We start from the raw sequence: 20,098 nt of genomic DNA, 5'->3' as shown, positions 1-20,098 counted from the left end.
AGACAGCAGATAAATGGCTATCCACCTGTCACTCGAAATGGCCACGCCCTTAATTATGCAGGACTTTAAGGCTTTATATAATGTAAACGAATGAGTTGTAAAAAAAATCACCCCCCTCACAGTTGTCATGAAGGGCAAAATTAGCCGTATAGACCAAAACCACAATTTGTTCCAGGCTGTAAGCATGTTTTTTTCTGCTGTAAAGTTGGGCATTTTAACATGGGGCTCAATGAGATTCTGCTCCCTTCTGGAGCCTGTCTCTAGTGGCCAGTCGATGAATTGCAGTTTAAGTCACTTCCGTATTGCTTCAAGAGAAACTGGAGGAGGTTGCCGCTTGTTTAAAACGCATAACATTTGCTACGGTTGCGCATGTTGTCTACACTACTCCGCCATTTTCAAACCTTGAAAACTGATACTTTTGAAAACGCTGCAGACCACATTTAAGTTTGAAAACTCCAGGGTTGCGTTTCAGTGTAAACAGACCAAAACGGAGACGTTTGAAAAGGATGGCATGGCTGCCTACATTACGCTACCTGAACACGACAATATCAGACCAGAGCTGTGCTTCCCAAAAGCATTGTACGCCTAAGTTGATAATAGAGACCGTTGGTGGCTACTGTTACAATGCTTTTGGGAAACGCAGCCCAGCGCCGTCTCTCTCAACGGCTCTGTAACATACCAGCCTCAGCGACCGCGTAAACAATAACACGGAGACGGAACTGCTTTGCTGACTTTGTGGTCCTTTTTATCAGCTGTTGTGCCGTTAAACGCTGTATTGTATAATACTGCAGCTGTATACATGCACAAGAGGCAACTGTTTAGTGTTTACACTTGTACGTGGATGCCCAGTGTGCATGAACGGTCCAGTGACATGCGTTTTCGGTCGTGCAGTGTAGACAGAGATCGTTTCTGAAACAAAGTGGAAACACCAGTGTAGACGAGGAAAATGCCGTTTTAAAATGAAAATGCACTAGTGTAAATGGGGCCTAATTTACGACTGTTTCCGTTAGCAGATGGAGTGACGCTGTAGCCTGGCTCCACCCTCCTATGAACTTCAAATGATGACTTTTCAGTTTGGCTTTTTTTTATTTGGAAGACTGGACTTGGACTGGACAGTGCAAGAATTATTCATTCTTGCACTGTGAAAAAAAATAGCATGATCAATAAGTAATGACATGCTTTTGCTTAAACTCATCAAAATAAGTTAAGCAATTTTCAACTCTTGTATGCGTTTCACAAGATTGTACAATAACTTATTTTTTAAAGTCAGTTTAATGTCATTTTAAGTTGAAATGACTTAAACATCCAAGTTGATGGTACTTACAAATTTAAGGCAGCAACTTTTACAGTGTGTGAATTCCCCTCAAAAAGTAGGAGATTTGTAGAGAAGGAACTTTCGGATGGAGTCAGGCCGGAGGAAGCTAACGTTTGAGCTGTTAAAGTTTGAGTCAGAGTGCAGGGGAATGTATTCAGGTCAATCAGATTGAAACGAGGTCAAAGACTTAATGACCGAAAACAGATCGACCTGGGAGTGAAATGAAAGTGTGAGGGGGAATATAGAGGGATTGATAGAGAAGGTCATTCGACATGAGGAGAGCTGCATCACCGACCCAGTGGGCTGATTGAACCTGGCGATCTTTTGGAATCAACACGAGCTGCAGTGGCTCCAGCATGTACCTGATAGAGACACAACAGTGGCCCCCTGTGGCTGCAACCTGTATGAGCGATTTTATAATTTAGAAATGGGATGGGTTCACTCACCCCTGGTTTCATAGACGAGGCTTAAGCTAGTCCCAGACTAAAATGCAGGTTTGAGCGGTTTTAACTGAAAGCAACTTGCACTGTCATGTCTTAAAATATGTCAGTGCCATTGTTTTGTCTCAAAATTCACACCAGTAATGCTTTTATTTCTAAGGCACATTTTTAAAAGCTGCTTAAATGGCCAAATTGAACTAAGGCTTAATCCTGGCTTAATCTAAGCCCTGTCTGTGAAACTGGGCCAAAACCTCTTATAGCAATACCATACAAAAATAGGATTTTTTTGTCAAAAAGAAACCTCTCTCCAGAAATCAAATTACTTGTTGCGAGAACTTTTGTGTTTTGTATTGAATGTCAGAATGCCTGCTAGAGCCACTGCAAAACAAGAAACTACTTAAAAATCTGCAGCATTTTCAAGTTATTTCTCTTTATGTACTGTATTTTTAATTTTATATATATATATATTTAAGTTTTAGCACTGTTTTGTATCATGGTACACACTAAGATTATGTGAAGCACTTTCGTAATTTGTAACATACCACATTTGTCACAATTGCACAGACCAAAATTGAATTAGCTAGTTGAATGTATGGAAATGGAATAACATATTGTATTGAGAGTGAGACTATATTTATTTTTTTGAAGGGTGTGGCTTGAAAGTAAGAGAAAATACTGTTTGATTGCACAGCATGGGAAAACTCATGGGTTGACTCATGGACAGCACATGGATCTATCTGGATCTATCACTGTTTGGATTGTAGACTTTAATGTTTTGTGTTCCTTAACTGTTTTAGAAGCGCGTAGTAGTAACTATGGTAAATGACTTATTTACACTGTAGTATTGTTGTCATGACTGAGGCATCTGCCTTTTTTTCTGTCTTCTATTCATTCTTAAACCACCACACAAGCATCCCGACCTAAAGCATGTTGCCGGACAGGTTTTTTTTTTTCTTCTTCTTTTAATTGGTTTGCCAGTGGTGTGCCTTTGAAAGTGAGTCTGCTTGTTTTGAGGTTTTAGGGAGTACCGTAGAAATGTTAAGTTACAGGCCCAGGTGGAATCTATATTTTTGGGAGACAATCTGTAATTCTATATTTTAATATAGTAAAATGTGTTAAATGGAGCTGAGACACTTGCCAAGTTTTCATCCATCCACTTTTTTTTTTCTTTCGGAAAAAGGTTCAGCACATTAAAATATTTACCAATATAGCTGATGGAAATGCTATTATTGGTAAGATTTTGTGAGCAGTGTTGGGGAAAGTTACTTTTTAAAGTAATCCATTACAATATTGTGTTACTTCCTAAAAAAGTAATTAATTGCGTTAGTTACTTTTTTATGGAAAGTAATCCATTACATTACTTTGGCGTAACTTTTTCTCATCTGGGCTGAGCTTGCATGTTTGCTTCTTAACGAAAAAACAAACAAAAGTATAAAATGTAAAGGCCCTTTCACACCAAATGTGAAATGAATAAGCCTCAGGCTGAAGGAAATGCAAATTCACTCCTGTACTGTAGAGGGCGCAGCTCATACAAAACTTTCAGCTGTGCTGCTATTCTGAATCGCAAAAGAATACGACAGGAGAAGAAAGTTCAAAACTCTTATTTAAGCAATAAAAGAAGAAAAAGAAACACAAATGTGATGTCTATCTAAAGTCATTTTTAGTATGATTGAATTGGATCATTGAATGGTAGCAGCAAATACGTTGGTTAATAAAGTGAGTTTAAATACATAAAGTATATTTGTGTAATTGCGCACACCACGCCTAAATTTGAAAGTAATCCGTTACTTTACTAGTTACTTGAAAAAGGTAATCTGATTACGGATTTTCGTTACTACCCCCAACACTGAGTATTTTTGGTAATATTAAAAAAAAACATTTATTTAAATTTTGCACATAAATTCTATGTCAATTCTTCAAATCTGAAAATATCTTATATTAATAACAGAATTACTTCAAACGTCATACGCAGTGAAATTACCTAACAAAATGTACATTTTTAAAATGTTTTACTCTATTTTTATGGTTCTGTGACTTTACGTTGCCAATTACAGTTGTTTCAGGGCAGCTTTTCTCTCAGGGATTAAAAGTAGGTGAAAGAATGAAAGCGAAAACTGAAAACAAACAAGGGTTTTTTTTTCTTTTTTGCTAAACGGAACCCTGTTTTAGTGATTCCAGAGTGAGCACGTTATTTTAAAAAGCTGGAAACCAGTTAATAACAACAAATTGTGAATGTTGATTCAACATTTGAAAAATGACTGATACTGACCTTTATAACTAAAATTAGATATTGAATCACACGTGACAATATGTTTAATTTTTTATTTATGCAACAATTAGCTTTTTACGCACACCATTTTATTGGTAAAAGGCCAAATGGATGAAAATGTTGCCAACTTTTTAAAATGCATTTTCATGATAAAATTACAGAGCAAGACATGGATGCAAACTTGGCTACTGTTATAGCTGCATGCATAATCAAATTATGCAAAATATTTATTAAACTAACACGCAAAGGGTGGGAGTTGTGTAGAACTTTGTGAATTACTGTATGGATATTCCAATCAAAATCTGTGGATATTTATGCTGGGTTCTGTGGATGCAGATTCTGTCACGGATAGTTCACCCAAAAATGTCAATTCTGTTATCATTTACTCACAATTACAAATCTGTATATATTCCTTTCTCCTTTGAAAAGAAGATATTTTGAAAAAGTTAATATGCTGAAAGTCGTTTGGACCACATTCATTTTTTTTTAAATATCTTCTTTTGTGTTCCATATAAGAAAGAAATGCACATGTTTTGTTATGGTATTTTTGGTAAGTACCTTACCAAGACTGCATTTATTTGATCAAAACACATATAGTAAAAACAGTAATATTGTGAAATAATTCTACAATTATTACAAGAAACATTTCTTGGAAAATTGGAAAAAAAAGTTGTGCTGCTTAATATTTTTTGCAAAAACAGAATTTTTTTTAGGATTCTCTGATGAATACAAAGTTCAAAAGAACTGAATTAATTTGAAGTAGAAATATTTTGTAACTCTGTAAATGTTTTCACTATTACTTTTGATCAATTTAATGCATCTTTGTGGAATAAACGTGTTAATTTCTTTCAGAAAATGATGTTCAATTATGCTTAATGATTGCATAGCATTAGTATCACAGATTTTTTTGTTTTGTTTTTTGTTAAGCATAGAAGATTTATGACCAAATTTAGTCAGACAATTCATATTCATAGTTGTCATGAAGATAAAATTGTCTCTGTCTCTCCAGTTCTGCAGAAGGCACTAATTGTAGGTGAGGACTGAAATATACATGCACTGAATTCAACCCTGTTCAGGTATTGCAGGTTAAACTTAGGGATACGTGCAGTTGTTACTATACTAGCAGAATCTTAGATATGTAGCCCTGGGCTCTATTTCAATAAACAACTGTTGCTTTAATTGACCCACTTATGCTTATTATTGTAATCTATTTTTCTTTGTCCTGTTTCTCTGTATGTAAGCATGCCTGTTTATCATTCGTCTTCATGATCACAAAACTCTATTAATAGGCCTGTGTGTTGTGTGTGACTGAGTGCTTGTCTCTCTGTCTGGTTACTCCAGTTTAACATCTCTGCCATAACTGGACCATCACTTGCACTTTGACCTCATTGTTTTCTAAATACTTATGGCCTACTCAAAAAACAATTACCCTGTCTAATTATCAGATGCTTTCACTCCATTCAGTAATGCCTGAGTTCACCATGGCATCCAGTGGCTCATGTTCTATTTTTATTTCATTTTCTAAATGTGGTCAAGTATTTGGTCCATCAGTGTCCAGGCCTCTGTGCTGTTCCTTTGATATCATTCACATTACTGAATGTGCTTCATGGACATGTGTCGAATAAACAAACATGTTTTCTTGACTTGTCTCCTACATTTCTATTTGTATTCCAAATGTTCTTTTAATTGGGCTAAAAAAGGTCATTTTTATAAGGATGAACATCTGGATTGTAATAATTATAGGTAATGACAACATGTATTGTTATTACTATTAGCCTACTATCAATAATACTATTAATTATGATTCATTGTCATTAATTTCACCCAAAAATGACAATTCTGTCATTAATTACTCACCCTCGTGTCGTTCCAAAACCATAAGACCTTCGTTCATCTTCAGAACACAAATTAAGATATTTCTGGTGAAATCCGAGAGCTCTCTGACCCCTCCATAGACAGCAATTTAATTAACACTTTCAAGGTCCAGAAAGGTAGTAAAGACCTCGTTAAAATAGTCCAAAGACTACAGTGGTTCAACCTTAGTTTTATGAAGCGACGAGAATACTTTTAGTGCGCAAAAAAACAAACAAATAACGACTTTATTTAACAATCTCATCTTGCCTGTTCCAGTCTCCTACACTGTTGACGTAGTAAATACAGTGCAGCAAAGCTACCTCAGAATGCAGGCTTACCATTGGCCGACGCTGTTCACGAAACCAACACGACACATGCTGACGCAGGAACCAGCCAATGGTGAGCCGCCGTCGGAAGCGCTGTACTGCACAGTTTACACTACGCCAACAGCGTAGGAGACAGACTGAAGAAATTGTTGAATAAAGTCGTTATTTTTTATTTTTGCGCACAAAAAGTATTCTCGTCGCTTCTTAAAATTAAGGTTGAACCACTGGAGTCACATGGACTATTTTAACGACGTTTTTACTACCTTTCTGGACCTTGTTAATTAAATTGCCGTCTGGGGTTAAAAATTTTTTTGGATTTCATCAAAAATATCTTAATTTGTGTTCCGAGGATGAACGAAGGTCTTACGGGTTTGGAACGGCATGAGGGTGAGGAATTAATGACAGAATTTTCATTTTTGGATGAACTAACACTTTAACGACGTATTTATCAATTGTAATAAAAAAGTATTAATATGATTATTAATAGGTCTACTTATCACCTACATGTAAAAAAATATATAAATTAAATAATAATAGGCTTATAATCACGTGCTAAATGGTAGCCTAACTCTATTTGTCAGCGTACAGACGTATTGTGCTCAAATTAAAAGCTGTCAACGTTAATCATTTCCGCTTTTGTTCCGTTTTTTTTTTACTTGTGTTGCCTAATTGTTAGGCGTGGCCATCCAGACCTCGGTCTTCAGATTCCTCAGCATTAATGCGGAATCTGGGGCGTCCAGCTTCAGGGATCATTCCCTCGTCAGACAGTCAGACACACTGCGCTGCTGTCAACAAAGAGCGCGCAAATCTCTCCCCCTCCGCGCGACAGTCCTGCAGCGGCACCTGCTGCTCTCGTACCATTGGCCGCCAGCCACGTCAATCCGGACAAGCCTAACCAAATCCGCTCATATCATTGGTTCCTCGGCGCTGTCAATCTTACTGTCGCGCATATGACTGGCTGCCGGGTGAGAATCTGCCAGTACAAAGGCGTGGCCGCTCTGTCCCATTCACAAGGCGGGGCTAAAGGGATACGAAGGGCTTTAATTAGCTTCTCTTTTCTGGAGGGCGGGACTACGCGTGTGAATCCTAAACGCCATTGGTCAATAGGGAGGAAGCGTCGGCGTTTTGGTGAAGTCCTTCGTTTGCCATCACTTCGCTTTACTGTCTATTTTATTCTCAGTGTGAATGAGTTTGCGGCTTCACGGGAGCGCTGTAATGTGAAAAGCCGCATTTGCAGTATTAGCACTCTCACGCTGAAAGGAAAAAACACGAGAGCACGTTTCTTTTCTCTTCACAGATCTAGTCATATCCCGAGAGTGGATTAACACATTTAAGGTAAGACACGCGTTGTCTTGTATTCTGTCCGTATCTCCTTATTCTGTGCCGTGCGCGTGATCATGTTTCAGTGGGTTATAGGGCCTCGAAATAAAGCCGAAAATGACACCGGAGAGGGACCGTACCCCCCCAAGAGTGTGTATAGAAGATCTGGCAAGACCCCGGCATTAAAACGCATTATACAAAACAGTCACATCGCGGGCACATTAACAGCATTTGCTGGATCAGAACGTTTTATACATTATGTATTAAGTGTTTTTCTAATAGCACGTTCTTTGGGATCCAAGTAAATGCATATATTTAATAATTCAGAGACATTCATGTCTCATCTTCCTATGCAGAGACAGTAATCACCGTTAAAGGGTGTTTCCCTGAGCCATCTTAAGAAAGTATTCATGCCTTTCTGTGCCACATTAACCCATCAGAGGTGCTCTATTTATTTGTCACATATATAGCCTAATAATGCCCAAGGTGTGGTTTCTTCTCTTTAGAGGCTATTGTAGGTTTTCTATTATGACAATAGATTAGCTTTGCAAGACATTCACAGCACAGACACGGACCCAGCCCGGCTACCGGCGTGATGTCTCAAAACCTAGGGCACTTTCCCACCTAGACAGCATTTAAGTCAGCACAGGCTCGTTCTGTCTGGAACGCGCCTATAATACCCCAAAAATGTCGTATCGTAATTATGTTGCCATGTGAACCGGACGTCACTAGCGGTATCGTAATAATAATAAAGAATAAAGCGCGTGTTTGGTGCTTTTTTTGCCGCGTCAGATGCAGAGGATCCGTCAAGGAGACACACACGCGCGCGCGCACACACACACACACACACACACACACACACACACACACACACACACACACACACACACACACACACACACACACACACACACACACACACACACACACACACACACACACACACACACACACACACACACACACACACACATAATCATGTTGATTCCTTTTGTTTAGTCTCATCTGTTCATGTATATTTTTATCTCACTAGTCAGAAATGAAAGATCAGCATTAAACTATCCTAATTAGGCTACTTTGTGTATGAGGACGACAGAAAGAGAGAGGACAGTCATGTATCTGTCACAGCCAAATTTATATATGAACTGCAGGCAACAGTCACTGCTCTGAAATTCATACTGACTTCATTCATTGGCTGTACAATCCAGTACTCTTTATTTTATTTGACCTTTTATTAGTATTTTGCTATATTTTTTTTTATTGCTATTACTGTCACCTTATTCATTTTTCTATTATTTTGAAAAAATTAAAAAAAAATATTGATGCGTTGGCAATATTTCATGTAAAACAAACAATCATTCCAATAAAATACTTCTAAAAGAGAAAACTGAGAGAGGAAGAGAATGAGACCGACCGAATGAATGAGATACACCCTCATTCCTGTCATATTTGTCATGCACAAGCACACACACTCGGGGCAGGTTCGCGTCTCATGAGTAAGACATTTATGTGATCTCATAGTCATTGTGAGAGGGATGGTGTTGATGGGTAAGGTGTGTAACCCAGGTCTCTTGACCTTCCAGAACACACACTCATGCATCAACCTTTGAGAAATCCATGTCACGTGTGGGTTATGGCCCTGCATCTTACACATTATGCAGTCTGATCATTTGGAAATATCTTCAGTGAGACCGAATTGTCAAATTGCTGCAACTGTCATGTGGCAGATGCCAACACACTTTCAGGAAAACACACCCAAATGATTGACATGCATAGACTAAACCAGCCAGCATTAAGATCACACTGTGTTCTGTGGAAAAGAGCTGTGAAGCCCTCTGGGGAATTTTGAGGACTGGGATAAAGAGCAGATGACACACACAAAAAAACAAAAGTTTGGCTAGTTCATACACATTCTCTATGTGTTGCACAAGCTCAGTCAGAAAACTTGGATGACTTTAATTGGTATAACAAGTTCTTGCTTTCGTAATGAAACGTCTTGAAGCTCAGACGGGTGAGGCCACTATTGCATCCGGTCAAGCAGGACCTGTATTGCCCACAGGCTCACAAGCCTTCTTCAGTTCAGATGCCACAACAGAGTGCTTTAATATGTAGGCTAATTGATTTGAATATGGATTTATACTGTGTATAACATTCCTCTTTTAATCAGGGAACCTGTTTATCTGAGCGATACTGAATATCAGAATGAAGATTTTTTTTCTCTCTCTCTAGTGCACTCGCACTAAAGAGGAAGGTGGAAAATGTGTATTTTGCCCCATTTGCCTGAGAACACATGAGGATGGTCCTTTCTTGACTGATATGAGAATAGTGCACCCAAAACTAAAAAAAATTCTCTTATTCACTCGTTCTCATATGGTTCCAAACCTGTATGTCTTTTCTTCTTCTGTGGGAACACAAAAGGACAAGTTTTTCTGTGTATACACACACAGACACACACATGCACATAAATATATAAACACACACATGTTAAACACAAATCCTTGTTAGAAGCGATTAATCGAATTGACAGCACTACTTGCAATACTTTATTGATTCAAGTATTATTGCCTCATTGTTATCATTTATGTATTTTAAGTCATTTTATAGGCTATTAGTTAACACTTCATTACTTGTTACATGTACTTATAGTACACGAAACATGGTTAAACTTTATTTTAAGGTGTCATTGTTACAGTATAATTATACATTAAGTACTGAGTAATATTCATTAACATGTACTTAGTATAGGGTAGGGTAAGTATTAGGGTTTGGTTGAGGATTGGTTGCATGTAATTATGCATAATTGACTGTTATTACCACAGTAAGTACATGTAACATAACAGACACTGTAAAGTAAAGTGTCAACAGAAACACTAACCCTAAACCAAACTCTAATCTTTAATTAATATTATTAGTATAAATTGTATTAATAATACATAATAAAGTAACTGTCTGTTGTTCAATTCGATCTATTTGCTGTTCAATTGGGTCTACAAAAAATATTTGATTGCTTGATTTATCGTCTAAATAATCTGCATTACCCAAATAATGAACAGTGACAGCCCTAGACTTTACACACCATATTTTAATGTTAGCAAATGTGAATGACATTTGAGAGCTATTTATTTTGGTCTGTTTCTGACACAAATGTATCATATGGATATAAATTGTAATATAGTGCACAAATCATACAGATTTGAGAAAAAGTTGAATTTTTGGAGCTTGATAGCCACCGTCCCCATTCACATTCAATAATGAACAGAAAAAGAATTCTGTGTAACATCTCCGTTTGTCTTCCATGGAACAATGTGATGCAAGTTTAAAATATGAGGTTGAGTAAATGGAACTATATCTTTAAGCTGGGCAGGTTTAGTGTGTAGCTAGCTTTAAGATGTAGTCCCCCACCATAATGCACTAGAATGCAATGAAGTAGAAGGGCTTATTTGGCAGTATGTATCGTGGATTGGTATATACGACCTGAATGGCCTATTTTCCCCTGTAAGTTTATATGTGAAGACCTCATTCCCACTCTTTTCTTTTTGGCCTGGTTGTCACTTCACCGATCCATCAAATTCAGAACATGCACATTCTCCCTCTATCCACCTCAGACACACATACACGCACACAGAGGAACACCCCTGCATCAAACAGACAGATAGGAAGACAAAATGTAAAGATGTAGTGTGCCATTTTTTTCTATGCTAAAATACTTTCTCCTATCCCAGTTTAGCATACGAAGATAATTCCAAGTCAGCCATTCATAGGTGGATTTCCCTCATAAGTCTAAACACTGTGGTGGTGGTGGTATAAAAACGCTGCTCTGCTTTAAGTGATTTCTGAGAAACATTGTTGAACACTGTTGATATTTGAAATCAACCCAAACAAACACACTCCTCCCTTCATTGCTCCACCCCCAAAATGCATGAGTAGATGTTACTTTATCCTAGCAAAATAATGCAATGGACAACAAGGAAGAACAAAAAATAAAAATACAGCAAGAGTAGGTTATTAGTCGCCAGTAGCACACCATCTCCAGACAAACAATGACACTCAAAACTGTCTTGCTACGATAGCTAACATTACAATAACAGCATATCATGGTTCTGTGAAACATATAGCAAAACTAATGTTACTCGCGTATGGAGCAGAAACAAGGCAACCTCTGCATCCGATTTCAGACCTTCCCGCTTCGGTCTCTCCAGCGCTGGAAAGCTTTTCTAATATTAACGCGGGTCCTAAAGTTCTTGCCTGATCATAACCCTTCTTTTCCCAGCGATATTCCTCTTACCTTTTCTCTTTTGTAATGTCTCTCAGCCATCTCTCTTTCTACAGTCTTTCTTCAAATCTCTCTCTCCTCCCCCATCATGAGTGGACACGCCCCCTACTGTTGATTGGCTACAAGTGTGTTGTGCTGCTCTGATCCACTTTCAACAGCGTTTCTCAGAAATCGCTTTAAGAAAAGAGTCAAGGTTTAGCTGGTTTAGCTGTTAGCCCATGCTGGAAGATGTTGTAACTAGACCTTTGGGCTGCAAATTAAGTAAAATAATAATAGGAAGTTATGATCGTCTTTTCTTCCCTATAGTGACGTACTGTATGTCTGAGTGAAATGGCTTCTCAAATGAGAAAAATGCTGATCTTTTGAACTTTCTATTCATCAAAGAATCCTGAAAAAAAAAATGTATTACGGTTTCCACAAAAAAATTAAGCAGCAAAACATAAAAATGTTTCTTGATCATCAAATCAGCATATTAGAATGCTTTTTGAAGGATCCGAAAAAATTCAGCTTTGCCGTCACAGGAATAAATTGCTTATTAAAATAGAGTATGATTAAAGTAAAATTACTGTCTTTAGTCATTTTAAATTGTGATGATATTTCATAATATTACTGTTTCTTACTGTATCTTTGATCATATAAATGTGGCCCTGGTGAGCATAAGATACTTCTTTCAAAAACATTTTTAAAAATCCTGGCAACTGCACATTTTTGAACAGTATATTTTTCACACCACAGTCACAAGCAATGTCTTCTTTCAGCAGCTACAGAGCAATTAGTTACATTTACAGTTCATGTTGCTGCAGAATTTAGCACACATGAGCAAAGATGGCAGATTTCACATCACATGGGCTTCCCTGTGCCAGCCAATAAATTGCCATTAAGAACAAGAATGCTTACGGATAATGCTCTCCAGGTATCTTTGGTTTGAGCATCTGAAATAGTCTGACATAATAACATTGGTTTAACATAGACTTACTTTTGGGCAGAAAAAAGTTGGACAGAGAGTGTTCAGGAAACTAAACATCCCAAAATGAAAATGCTGTATCATTTACTCACCCTCAAGTTGTTCCAAACCTGCATGAATTTATGTCTTCTGCTGAACACAAAAGAAGATATTTTGTAGAATGTCGGTAACCAAACAGTTTATGGGCTTCATTGACTTCCATAGTATTTTTCCCATCAGCTGTTTGGGAACCCTGGGCATCGTTCTCCTGGTGTTTTTCAGTGTCTGTGATGATTATTGTCTACTGCTTGCAAACTGTTAGTGTCTTAAGGACTGTTCCACAGGTGCATGTGCAATAATTGTCTATGGTTCACTGAACAAGCATTGTTTAAACCCTTTTGAACATTAATCTGTAAAGAATTTGACTAAATTGTCTTTAAAATACAGTATCCTAAAAAAGTTATTTGGTGGAGCTGTGGTGCAGAAATTAAGTAACAAGATAAACATCATAAGATACATATCTTAATCATATTTGCACAGGCTATGCATAGTCACACACACATTTTCTCATCTGCATACTGTTGCTGAGGCTCTCGATCAGGCTGTCCTTCAGTATATCGCAGTATTAAATGTCACAATACTGTAATCCTCTCCCTATTTCTCTCTCAACACTCTCTGTCTGTTGGTTTGTCTCTCCTCGTCCCTCTCTGTTGCCCTATCTTGTGATTGATGGACTGGCTGATTGCCTCAGTGGCATTATAATGATGAGGGTTATAATTCTATTATGGGTAATAATGATCGGTCTCTGCTGTGTTTCCTCTATGAAGAGTTACAACTCTCTCTCTTTCTTTTTCCATGCAGTGATACAATCATGTCCAGGCCAGCGGGGGGCAGTGTTAATGATGTCACCCGCTTCCTGGCCACTGGGGCGGGGCCTGGGTCACCAACCTCAAAGTTCTCCGCCTCCAGCCAAGCTGATTGGGCAGCTAAGAGGCTTGTATGGGTGCCTTCAGAGAAACATGGGTTTGAGGTAAGGCTGATACAATATATATATATGAACAAAACACAGAGAACACCATGTTTTTGTTAAAGACTATGTTCGGATCGGATTCAGAATGATGATCAAAAAACAGATAGAGTAGATCTCTCAACCTATGGCAGGGGTTTTCAAACTTTATGATGCCATGGACCCCCAAATATGATGAACCTTTTATGAGGGACCCCCTTCCTAAAATCCATCTATATATTTTTTTTTATATTTTTATAAACATTTAAACTGTTAGATAAAGGGTAAGTGTGTTGGGGAAAGTTACTTTGAAAAGTAATGCATTACAATATTGTGTTATTCCCTTAAAAAGTAACAAATTGTGTTACTTTGTTACTTTTTAAGAAAAGTAATGTTACGTTACTTTTGCGTTACTTAGCCTTACAACCCTAGTGAGCAAGATAAAGGGAACTACAATGAGAAAAACTCACTAGAAAGATATAAAGCAAGCGTATACAATTCTGGAAAGTGTGTACGGCAAGAAAGGAGAGAATTTTTTTAATGAAACAATATGTTTGGTAAACTTAAACCATTTTTGCTTTGTCTTTTCATCCATGGACCCCAGTTTGAAAACCCCTGACCTATTGGGTTAGAATTGTTGCATTATTCCAATTAAATAGCCTGGCAAGCCAGACCCACATCAAGATTTTGGGTCTGGGAACTCACCATTGGCAGGGCTCAATCCGAGGGGCAGGGTAAACAGTTGTCTTTCAAAGTCCCTCTGCACGCAATAGGATAGCACTACAACCAACCAGAGCAACGAAGAAGGTGAAGCGAAGCTAGTTGATAGATTAAACTTACGCGTATCCAGTCGGCAAAACTCCGAACACATCTTCCTTTCTTAAGAATGACTTCAGTGCCGTTCTTGGTTCTTTTCTCAAAGAAAAGCTTAACTCCAAGTCTTCCAGAGTCGTGGCCAAAGCCGGTTCGAAAGGCAGCTGTTCGCCAGCTTCTTTGTTTATGAGTAGCACGCGGAACCGTGGAAAATCTTCCGTCATTATGTTAAGCCCGCCCACTGACACTATACACAATGTGATTGGCCTGATCAGAGTTTGTTTTTTTGCATATAAAAAATATTTACAAATGTGTTTTATGTCACAAACAAACATTCATTTGTGAATCGCTTTCTGTGCTTTTGTGAATCTCTGCACAAATTTGTGAATCGCTTCTTGCGCATTTGTAGATGCCCGCACACATTTATGGATTTTGAAACACTTCTAGCGTCAAGACGTGCAGGCAAATCCACAAAATAAGAGGACTCCACCCACCTTCTACTTAAGCCAATCAGATAACAGCTGTTTGCGCTGACCAATCATAGCATGCGCTCCCTCCAACCAATCATGGTTTGCTTTACAATCAGGGCGGTCTTGCTCTGAAATAACTTTGCTCATTCATCTGCATTGGCTCAAATAGTAAGTACAGTATAAGGCCCATGAAATTGGTACAGTTAAAGATGTTTAAAATTTGGATTTCTTTAGACTATTAGACTGTATCAAGCCAAGCCACAGTATTATATTTTATGAGCCTTTGAAAATGCCAGAGAGACGGCGCTTTACATCTCTGTTATTGGAACAGCGCGTTATGAAAACGTCCCGTTATTCAAGATGGAACAAGCCGTAATAAGTAGCTGACTAATGAATAACTGGATTCAACCTTGTGATAAAAATAATAGGTGTAATAAGTGAAATTAGCCAACAGCGTTTCCCAGTTCTTCAGTCAAGCAGTTTTAATGACGGATATGAGCAACTCCGTGGATCTAGCGCTCTATAGAGCATTATAAATAGTAAATGCATGTATTACGATTCCCTTTGTATGTCGAGAAGATATAGGTGGGTTCTTTTTAAACGTGTGACAGGTTGTTGCAATCCAAAGAGATGCTATCATGCATTTAAAGTGAAATGCCCAGCAGACAAGTGATATGCATATTTATTTATCGGTTAAAACACTTGATCACACAAATAACAGAAATAGGAATGAGGCTCAATAGTTTTTGATTGTAAAAGTTACTTACAGCATCCAAAATAAATGCAGAGATTTGCAAGATTTTCATCTGCATTAACCACAAAACCCCAACTACATGCTGCAGTGATGCTGAGGATCATATTGTCACATTTGTTGGTTACCTAAGGTTCTGTTGTTTTACAAGCCACGAGGAGCCAGGAGGCTCTAATCTGCTGCTTAATTTTTGACCTTGTTTATGTTGTTCTCCTAGTTAAAGTTTCAGATCTAAAAAGCTACTTCAGAAAGCCCCATGCAGCCCACCCACTGAACACGTGTTTGAGTCAGGGCTTTAGTGCTTTGATATAACACTCTATGAATAGCTCAATACACTTGTTGAGCCAGTGGTTGCTCAATGCTAAACGTCACCGCAACGCAAAATGAGGCCTCGTCATGAAGTGTCCCATGTTGAGAATGTGACCGACTGCCAGAGAGAACAGAGAGGGAGATCTCAGCACTTCCCGTTGGAGGTCATGAAGGCGGCACTCTATACTCTCTCTCTCTATGCCTCAGTATATCTATTTCTGTTTCTGGACCCCTGACATACTCCCCCTCAGACTGTCTGTCTCCATTAAACATGAATGTATTCTCTGTTTCTAACAAAGTGAGTATGCTTGTGTGAGAGAGTCAGTGGTCTGTAGAAGAATATTAAGTATCATTATCAATCTCTGAAACACAGAAACTGTGTGTGTTTATCTCACAATGTTGTTTGAATAAACCCACTAAAGTGCTTTGGCAACATTTCTGGCAGGGTGCATCTCCTGAAACCATCATGAAACCATAAACCTTCGTCAATTTACATTCAAAAACGTATATAATTTACATAAAACGTATATAAAATAAAACAAGTATAAAAACTATATATAAAGCTTAATTGCAGACAGATTTTTGATATCTCGAACGGTTTGGCCGTGGCGAGGAAACACATTTATGGCGAAAAAAGGGAAACAGGAAGTGTGTTATAAGTTATAACTTCTGCATACATTGACTGATTTTGGTGAAACTTCAGCTGTATATTCGTTTTAGGAGGCCGATCACATGGATGTAACTATTGTGAGTCAAAGTCTATAGCTCCACTAACTGGCAGTAGGGAGTGTGTAATTTTCAACAAAAAAAAAATTATCACAAAAAAAAACATTTGCTTCAAACTTAGTCCGAATAATGTCAAGACACCACTGATGTACAACTGAGAAAGGATTCTTGATATCTTGAATACTGTTGTCATTGCAACGCAACAAACTTTAATATTCTTTTTGGGTGTTTTTTAACTCTGAGCATGCTTCAAATTGCATGAAACTCGACACACATCAGAGTCATCAGCCTGTAGACATGAGCAAAACAATAAGTGTGTAGGACAGTGTTTTCAGACATAATTAATTACTTTTATTAGCTGTTGCATTTGGATATATATATTTAGACATAATCAAAGACTACTTTCTATCACAGTAAAGATTTTACTTTTTTTTTGGATGTTATTGAATTTTATGCCTCACTGGTAAACAGTCTCCAACGGATATCCCTTGATCTCACTCTGCCTGTGTGTGTTTGTCTGTCCGTCTATTTTATACTTTTGATGGTTTAGAGTTTAACCCATTCATTGCTGTGTGTTTTTGCCCACATAAGAAATATCTTAGGCTTTCTCTTTTTCTATCAGTTTAAATAACAAAATAAAGGCATGGATCCAGTTAATTTGTAATGCGCTGACAACATAGTTTTATGTAATTTGTTTAATAATTAGGCTAATAAAATTATAATTCTGTGTGTGTGTGTGTGAGAGAGAGAGAGACAGAGAGAGTCTATTTTACACTCTTGGTGGTTTGACGTTTAACCCTTTCATTGCTGTGGGGATAAGAAATCTGTACGTTTTAATGACTAAATAAAGACATAGAACCAGTTTATTTGTAGTGCACTGACAACATAGTTGTATATAATTCGGTTATAATAATATGTAATAATAAGGTTAAAAACAATTATTTTTAAGATAAATACTGGACTTTTTGAGCTCCAAATGTTAACTTCACTCTCATTTGAAATTGATATTTAACATGAAATTAATCTAAATTTAATTGATCTCATGGTTGTGGTTCATGGTCATAGTGGCCCCAGCTGGCTGCAGTAAATGTGGCATATTCAAAAATTTTGAAATAGTTATTTTACATTTACCCGCATTAAATGCACATTGAGATGTACTTGAGATCATATCTGAGCCAACATCAGACATTTGACTTTACAGTGATCATGATTTTAACATTAATATTAGGACACTGACACATTGGCTGCTAATGTGGAGTTAGTAGCGCATGTTCCATGAAAGACCTTTTACAAAGAGCACATTCATTTAATCTCTCATCATCCTTTCTTTTTCTGCCTGTGTTTCCTTTGGTCAGTCTGCAAGTGTGCGCGAGGAGCGGGGCGACGAGGTGGAGGTGGAGCTTACTGACACTGGGAAGAAAATGACGCTTTCGAGGGAGGAGCTCCAGCGGATGAACCCTCCCCGTTTCAGTAAAGTTGAAGATATGGCTGATCTCACATGCCTCAATGAGGCCTCTGTCTTACACAATCTACGAGAGAGATACTATTCAGGACTCATATATGTAAGTGTTTCCCTTTAGCCAGAGTTGTTCCCCACATGCTTTTAGCGATCATTCAGTCCTGACACATGCCCACGACTCTGCCCTGCCATCACATGAGTGTGTGTGGGCATGTGTGTATGGGTTTTCTCTGAGTAAGCGAGAAGGATAGTGTTACACACACAGTACACGCGTGTGTTCATCAAAGGCTCACGGTTTGAATTTCTGCTCAGGTTTCATGTAGAACGCAGCCAAGAAACACACATGAACAGACACTCTTAGACAAACACAAGATCAAGGGCCCTTATTCATGACGCATCTGTCAACAGAATTACTTGAGACCAGTGTATATGTATATATGTATATGCATATATATATGTATATAAATGTGTGTGTGTGTGTGTGTGTGTGTGTGTGTGTGTGTGTGTGTGTGTGTGTGTGTGTGTGTGTGTGTGTGTGTGTGTGTGTGTGTGTGTGTGTGTGTGTGTGTGTGTGTGTGTGTGTGTGTGTGTGTGTGTGTGTGTGTGTGTGTGTGTGTGTGTGTGTGTGTGTGTGTGTGTGTGTGTGTGTGTGTGTGTGTGTGTGTGTGTGTGTGTGTGTGTAAATATGACTATTAGGTTACATTTTTTCACTTTAATGTCAACTACAATCTTTTTAAAGTAAATTAGATGCAGAGTAAAATTGGCTAAATTTAATATGGTACATTTATTATTATTATTATTTTATATTATCATTAATATTATATAAAAAGTGACATATCACAGAAAACAAAACAGAATATACAGTTTTTCCACCAAAATAAAAGCTCAGTGGTTTATAGTAATATTTCTTATTTTGTTTAGTATTTTTTTAATAATAATATTCACATTGAATTGTGCAAACCTAGAGCTCTTTAAAAAGAAATCTTGCAAACTTTGGGAAATCCAGTGATTTAGTTTTTTTCCTTGAAGGATTAGTTCAATTCAGAATTTTTAAAAAATTGAAGCTGCATTGAAGCTACAATTGGTTCCTGTTGAAGTCCACTATATGGACAAAAATCCTGGAATGTTTTCCTCAAAAAACGTAATTTCTTTTTGACTGAAGAAAGAAAGAAAGACATAAACATCTTGGATGACATGGGGGGTGAGTAAATTATCAAGAAATGTAAATTCTGAACTGAACTAATCCTTTAAAATCACGTAGTGTGCTTGGTTTTACTTGGTTTCAAAATGTGCTTTACTTCAGGAAGCCGGGTAATAGCGGCCATTCAGATCTAAGCTTCTGATTTTAGCAAGTGGCTGCTAGTTTTGTATGCAGCATCCATTAGGCAGTCAGTGAAGAGACTGTGGGCGGTCTGAGGGTGTTCTGTCTCTGCCAAGAATAGTTTCTACATATACAACATCATTATTACTAACTGTCTGAATTATTGTGTTTGTGTCCCACAGACATACTCCGGCCTGTTCTGTGTGGCGATCAACCCTTATAAAAACCTGCCCATCTATACAGAATCCATCATAGAGATGTATCGTGGGAAGAAACGGCATGAGATGCCTCCGCACATCTACGCCATATCGGAGGCGGCTTACAGGAGCATGCTGCAAGGTACCATGGCAACCAACTAACCTGCTATAGGCCTGCTTCAGTTCATGTGAATTTATTCATACACCTCTGCGTCAAAATATTTCGAAAGAAGGAACCAGTTTCATGCTGCTACATGAAGTTTCAGATCTTTCACACACTTAGTAACAGTGGGAAACCCCAGGCAT

General features: G+C 37.9%; 3 protein-coding genes across 5 annotated transcripts in view; all 3 read left to right on the top strand.

Annotated features, from left to right (window-relative positions):
* The window catches only part of kcnj14 (potassium inwardly rectifying channel subfamily J member 14), a 39,946-nt gene extending 39,847 nt beyond the window's left edge, over window positions 1-99 (top strand). For both annotated transcript variants that reach the window (XM_079837319.1, XM_079837318.1), the window contains one exon: window positions 1-99. This exon is cut by the window's left edge and continues 1,761 nt beyond it. The gene's annotated coding sequence lies outside the window, so the exon portion shown is untranslated.
* The window catches only part of gtf3c6 (general transcription factor IIIC, polypeptide 6, alpha), a 1,355,101-nt gene that overhangs the window by 1,051,683 nt on the left and 283,320 nt on the right, over window positions 1-20,098 (top strand). The window lies entirely within an intron of this gene.
* Window positions 7,360-20,098, top strand: part of myh14 (myosin, heavy chain 14, non-muscle) — a 42,599-nt gene continuing 29,860 nt past the window's right edge. For both annotated transcript variants that reach the window (XM_079837450.1, XM_079837449.1), the window contains exons 1-4: window positions 7,360-7,539; window positions 13,602-13,770; window positions 18,171-18,377; window positions 19,778-19,934. In XM_079837450.1, coding sequence (XP_079693576.1) covers window positions 13,612-13,770; window positions 18,171-18,377; window positions 19,778-19,934 — 523 coding nt within the window. In that variant the 5' untranslated portion in view covers window positions 7,360-7,539; window positions 13,602-13,611. The remainder of the gene's footprint in view (window positions 7,540-13,601; window positions 13,771-18,170; window positions 18,378-19,777; window positions 19,935-20,098) is intronic.

The sequence above is a fragment of the Gobio gobio genome (assembly GCF_949357685.1).
Source record: "Gobio gobio genome assembly, chromosome: 15".
NCBI classification, from domain to species: Eukaryota; Metazoa; Chordata; class Actinopteri; order Cypriniformes; family Gobionidae; genus Gobio; species Gobio gobio.
This window is presented reverse-complemented; position numbering and strand designations above follow the sequence as displayed.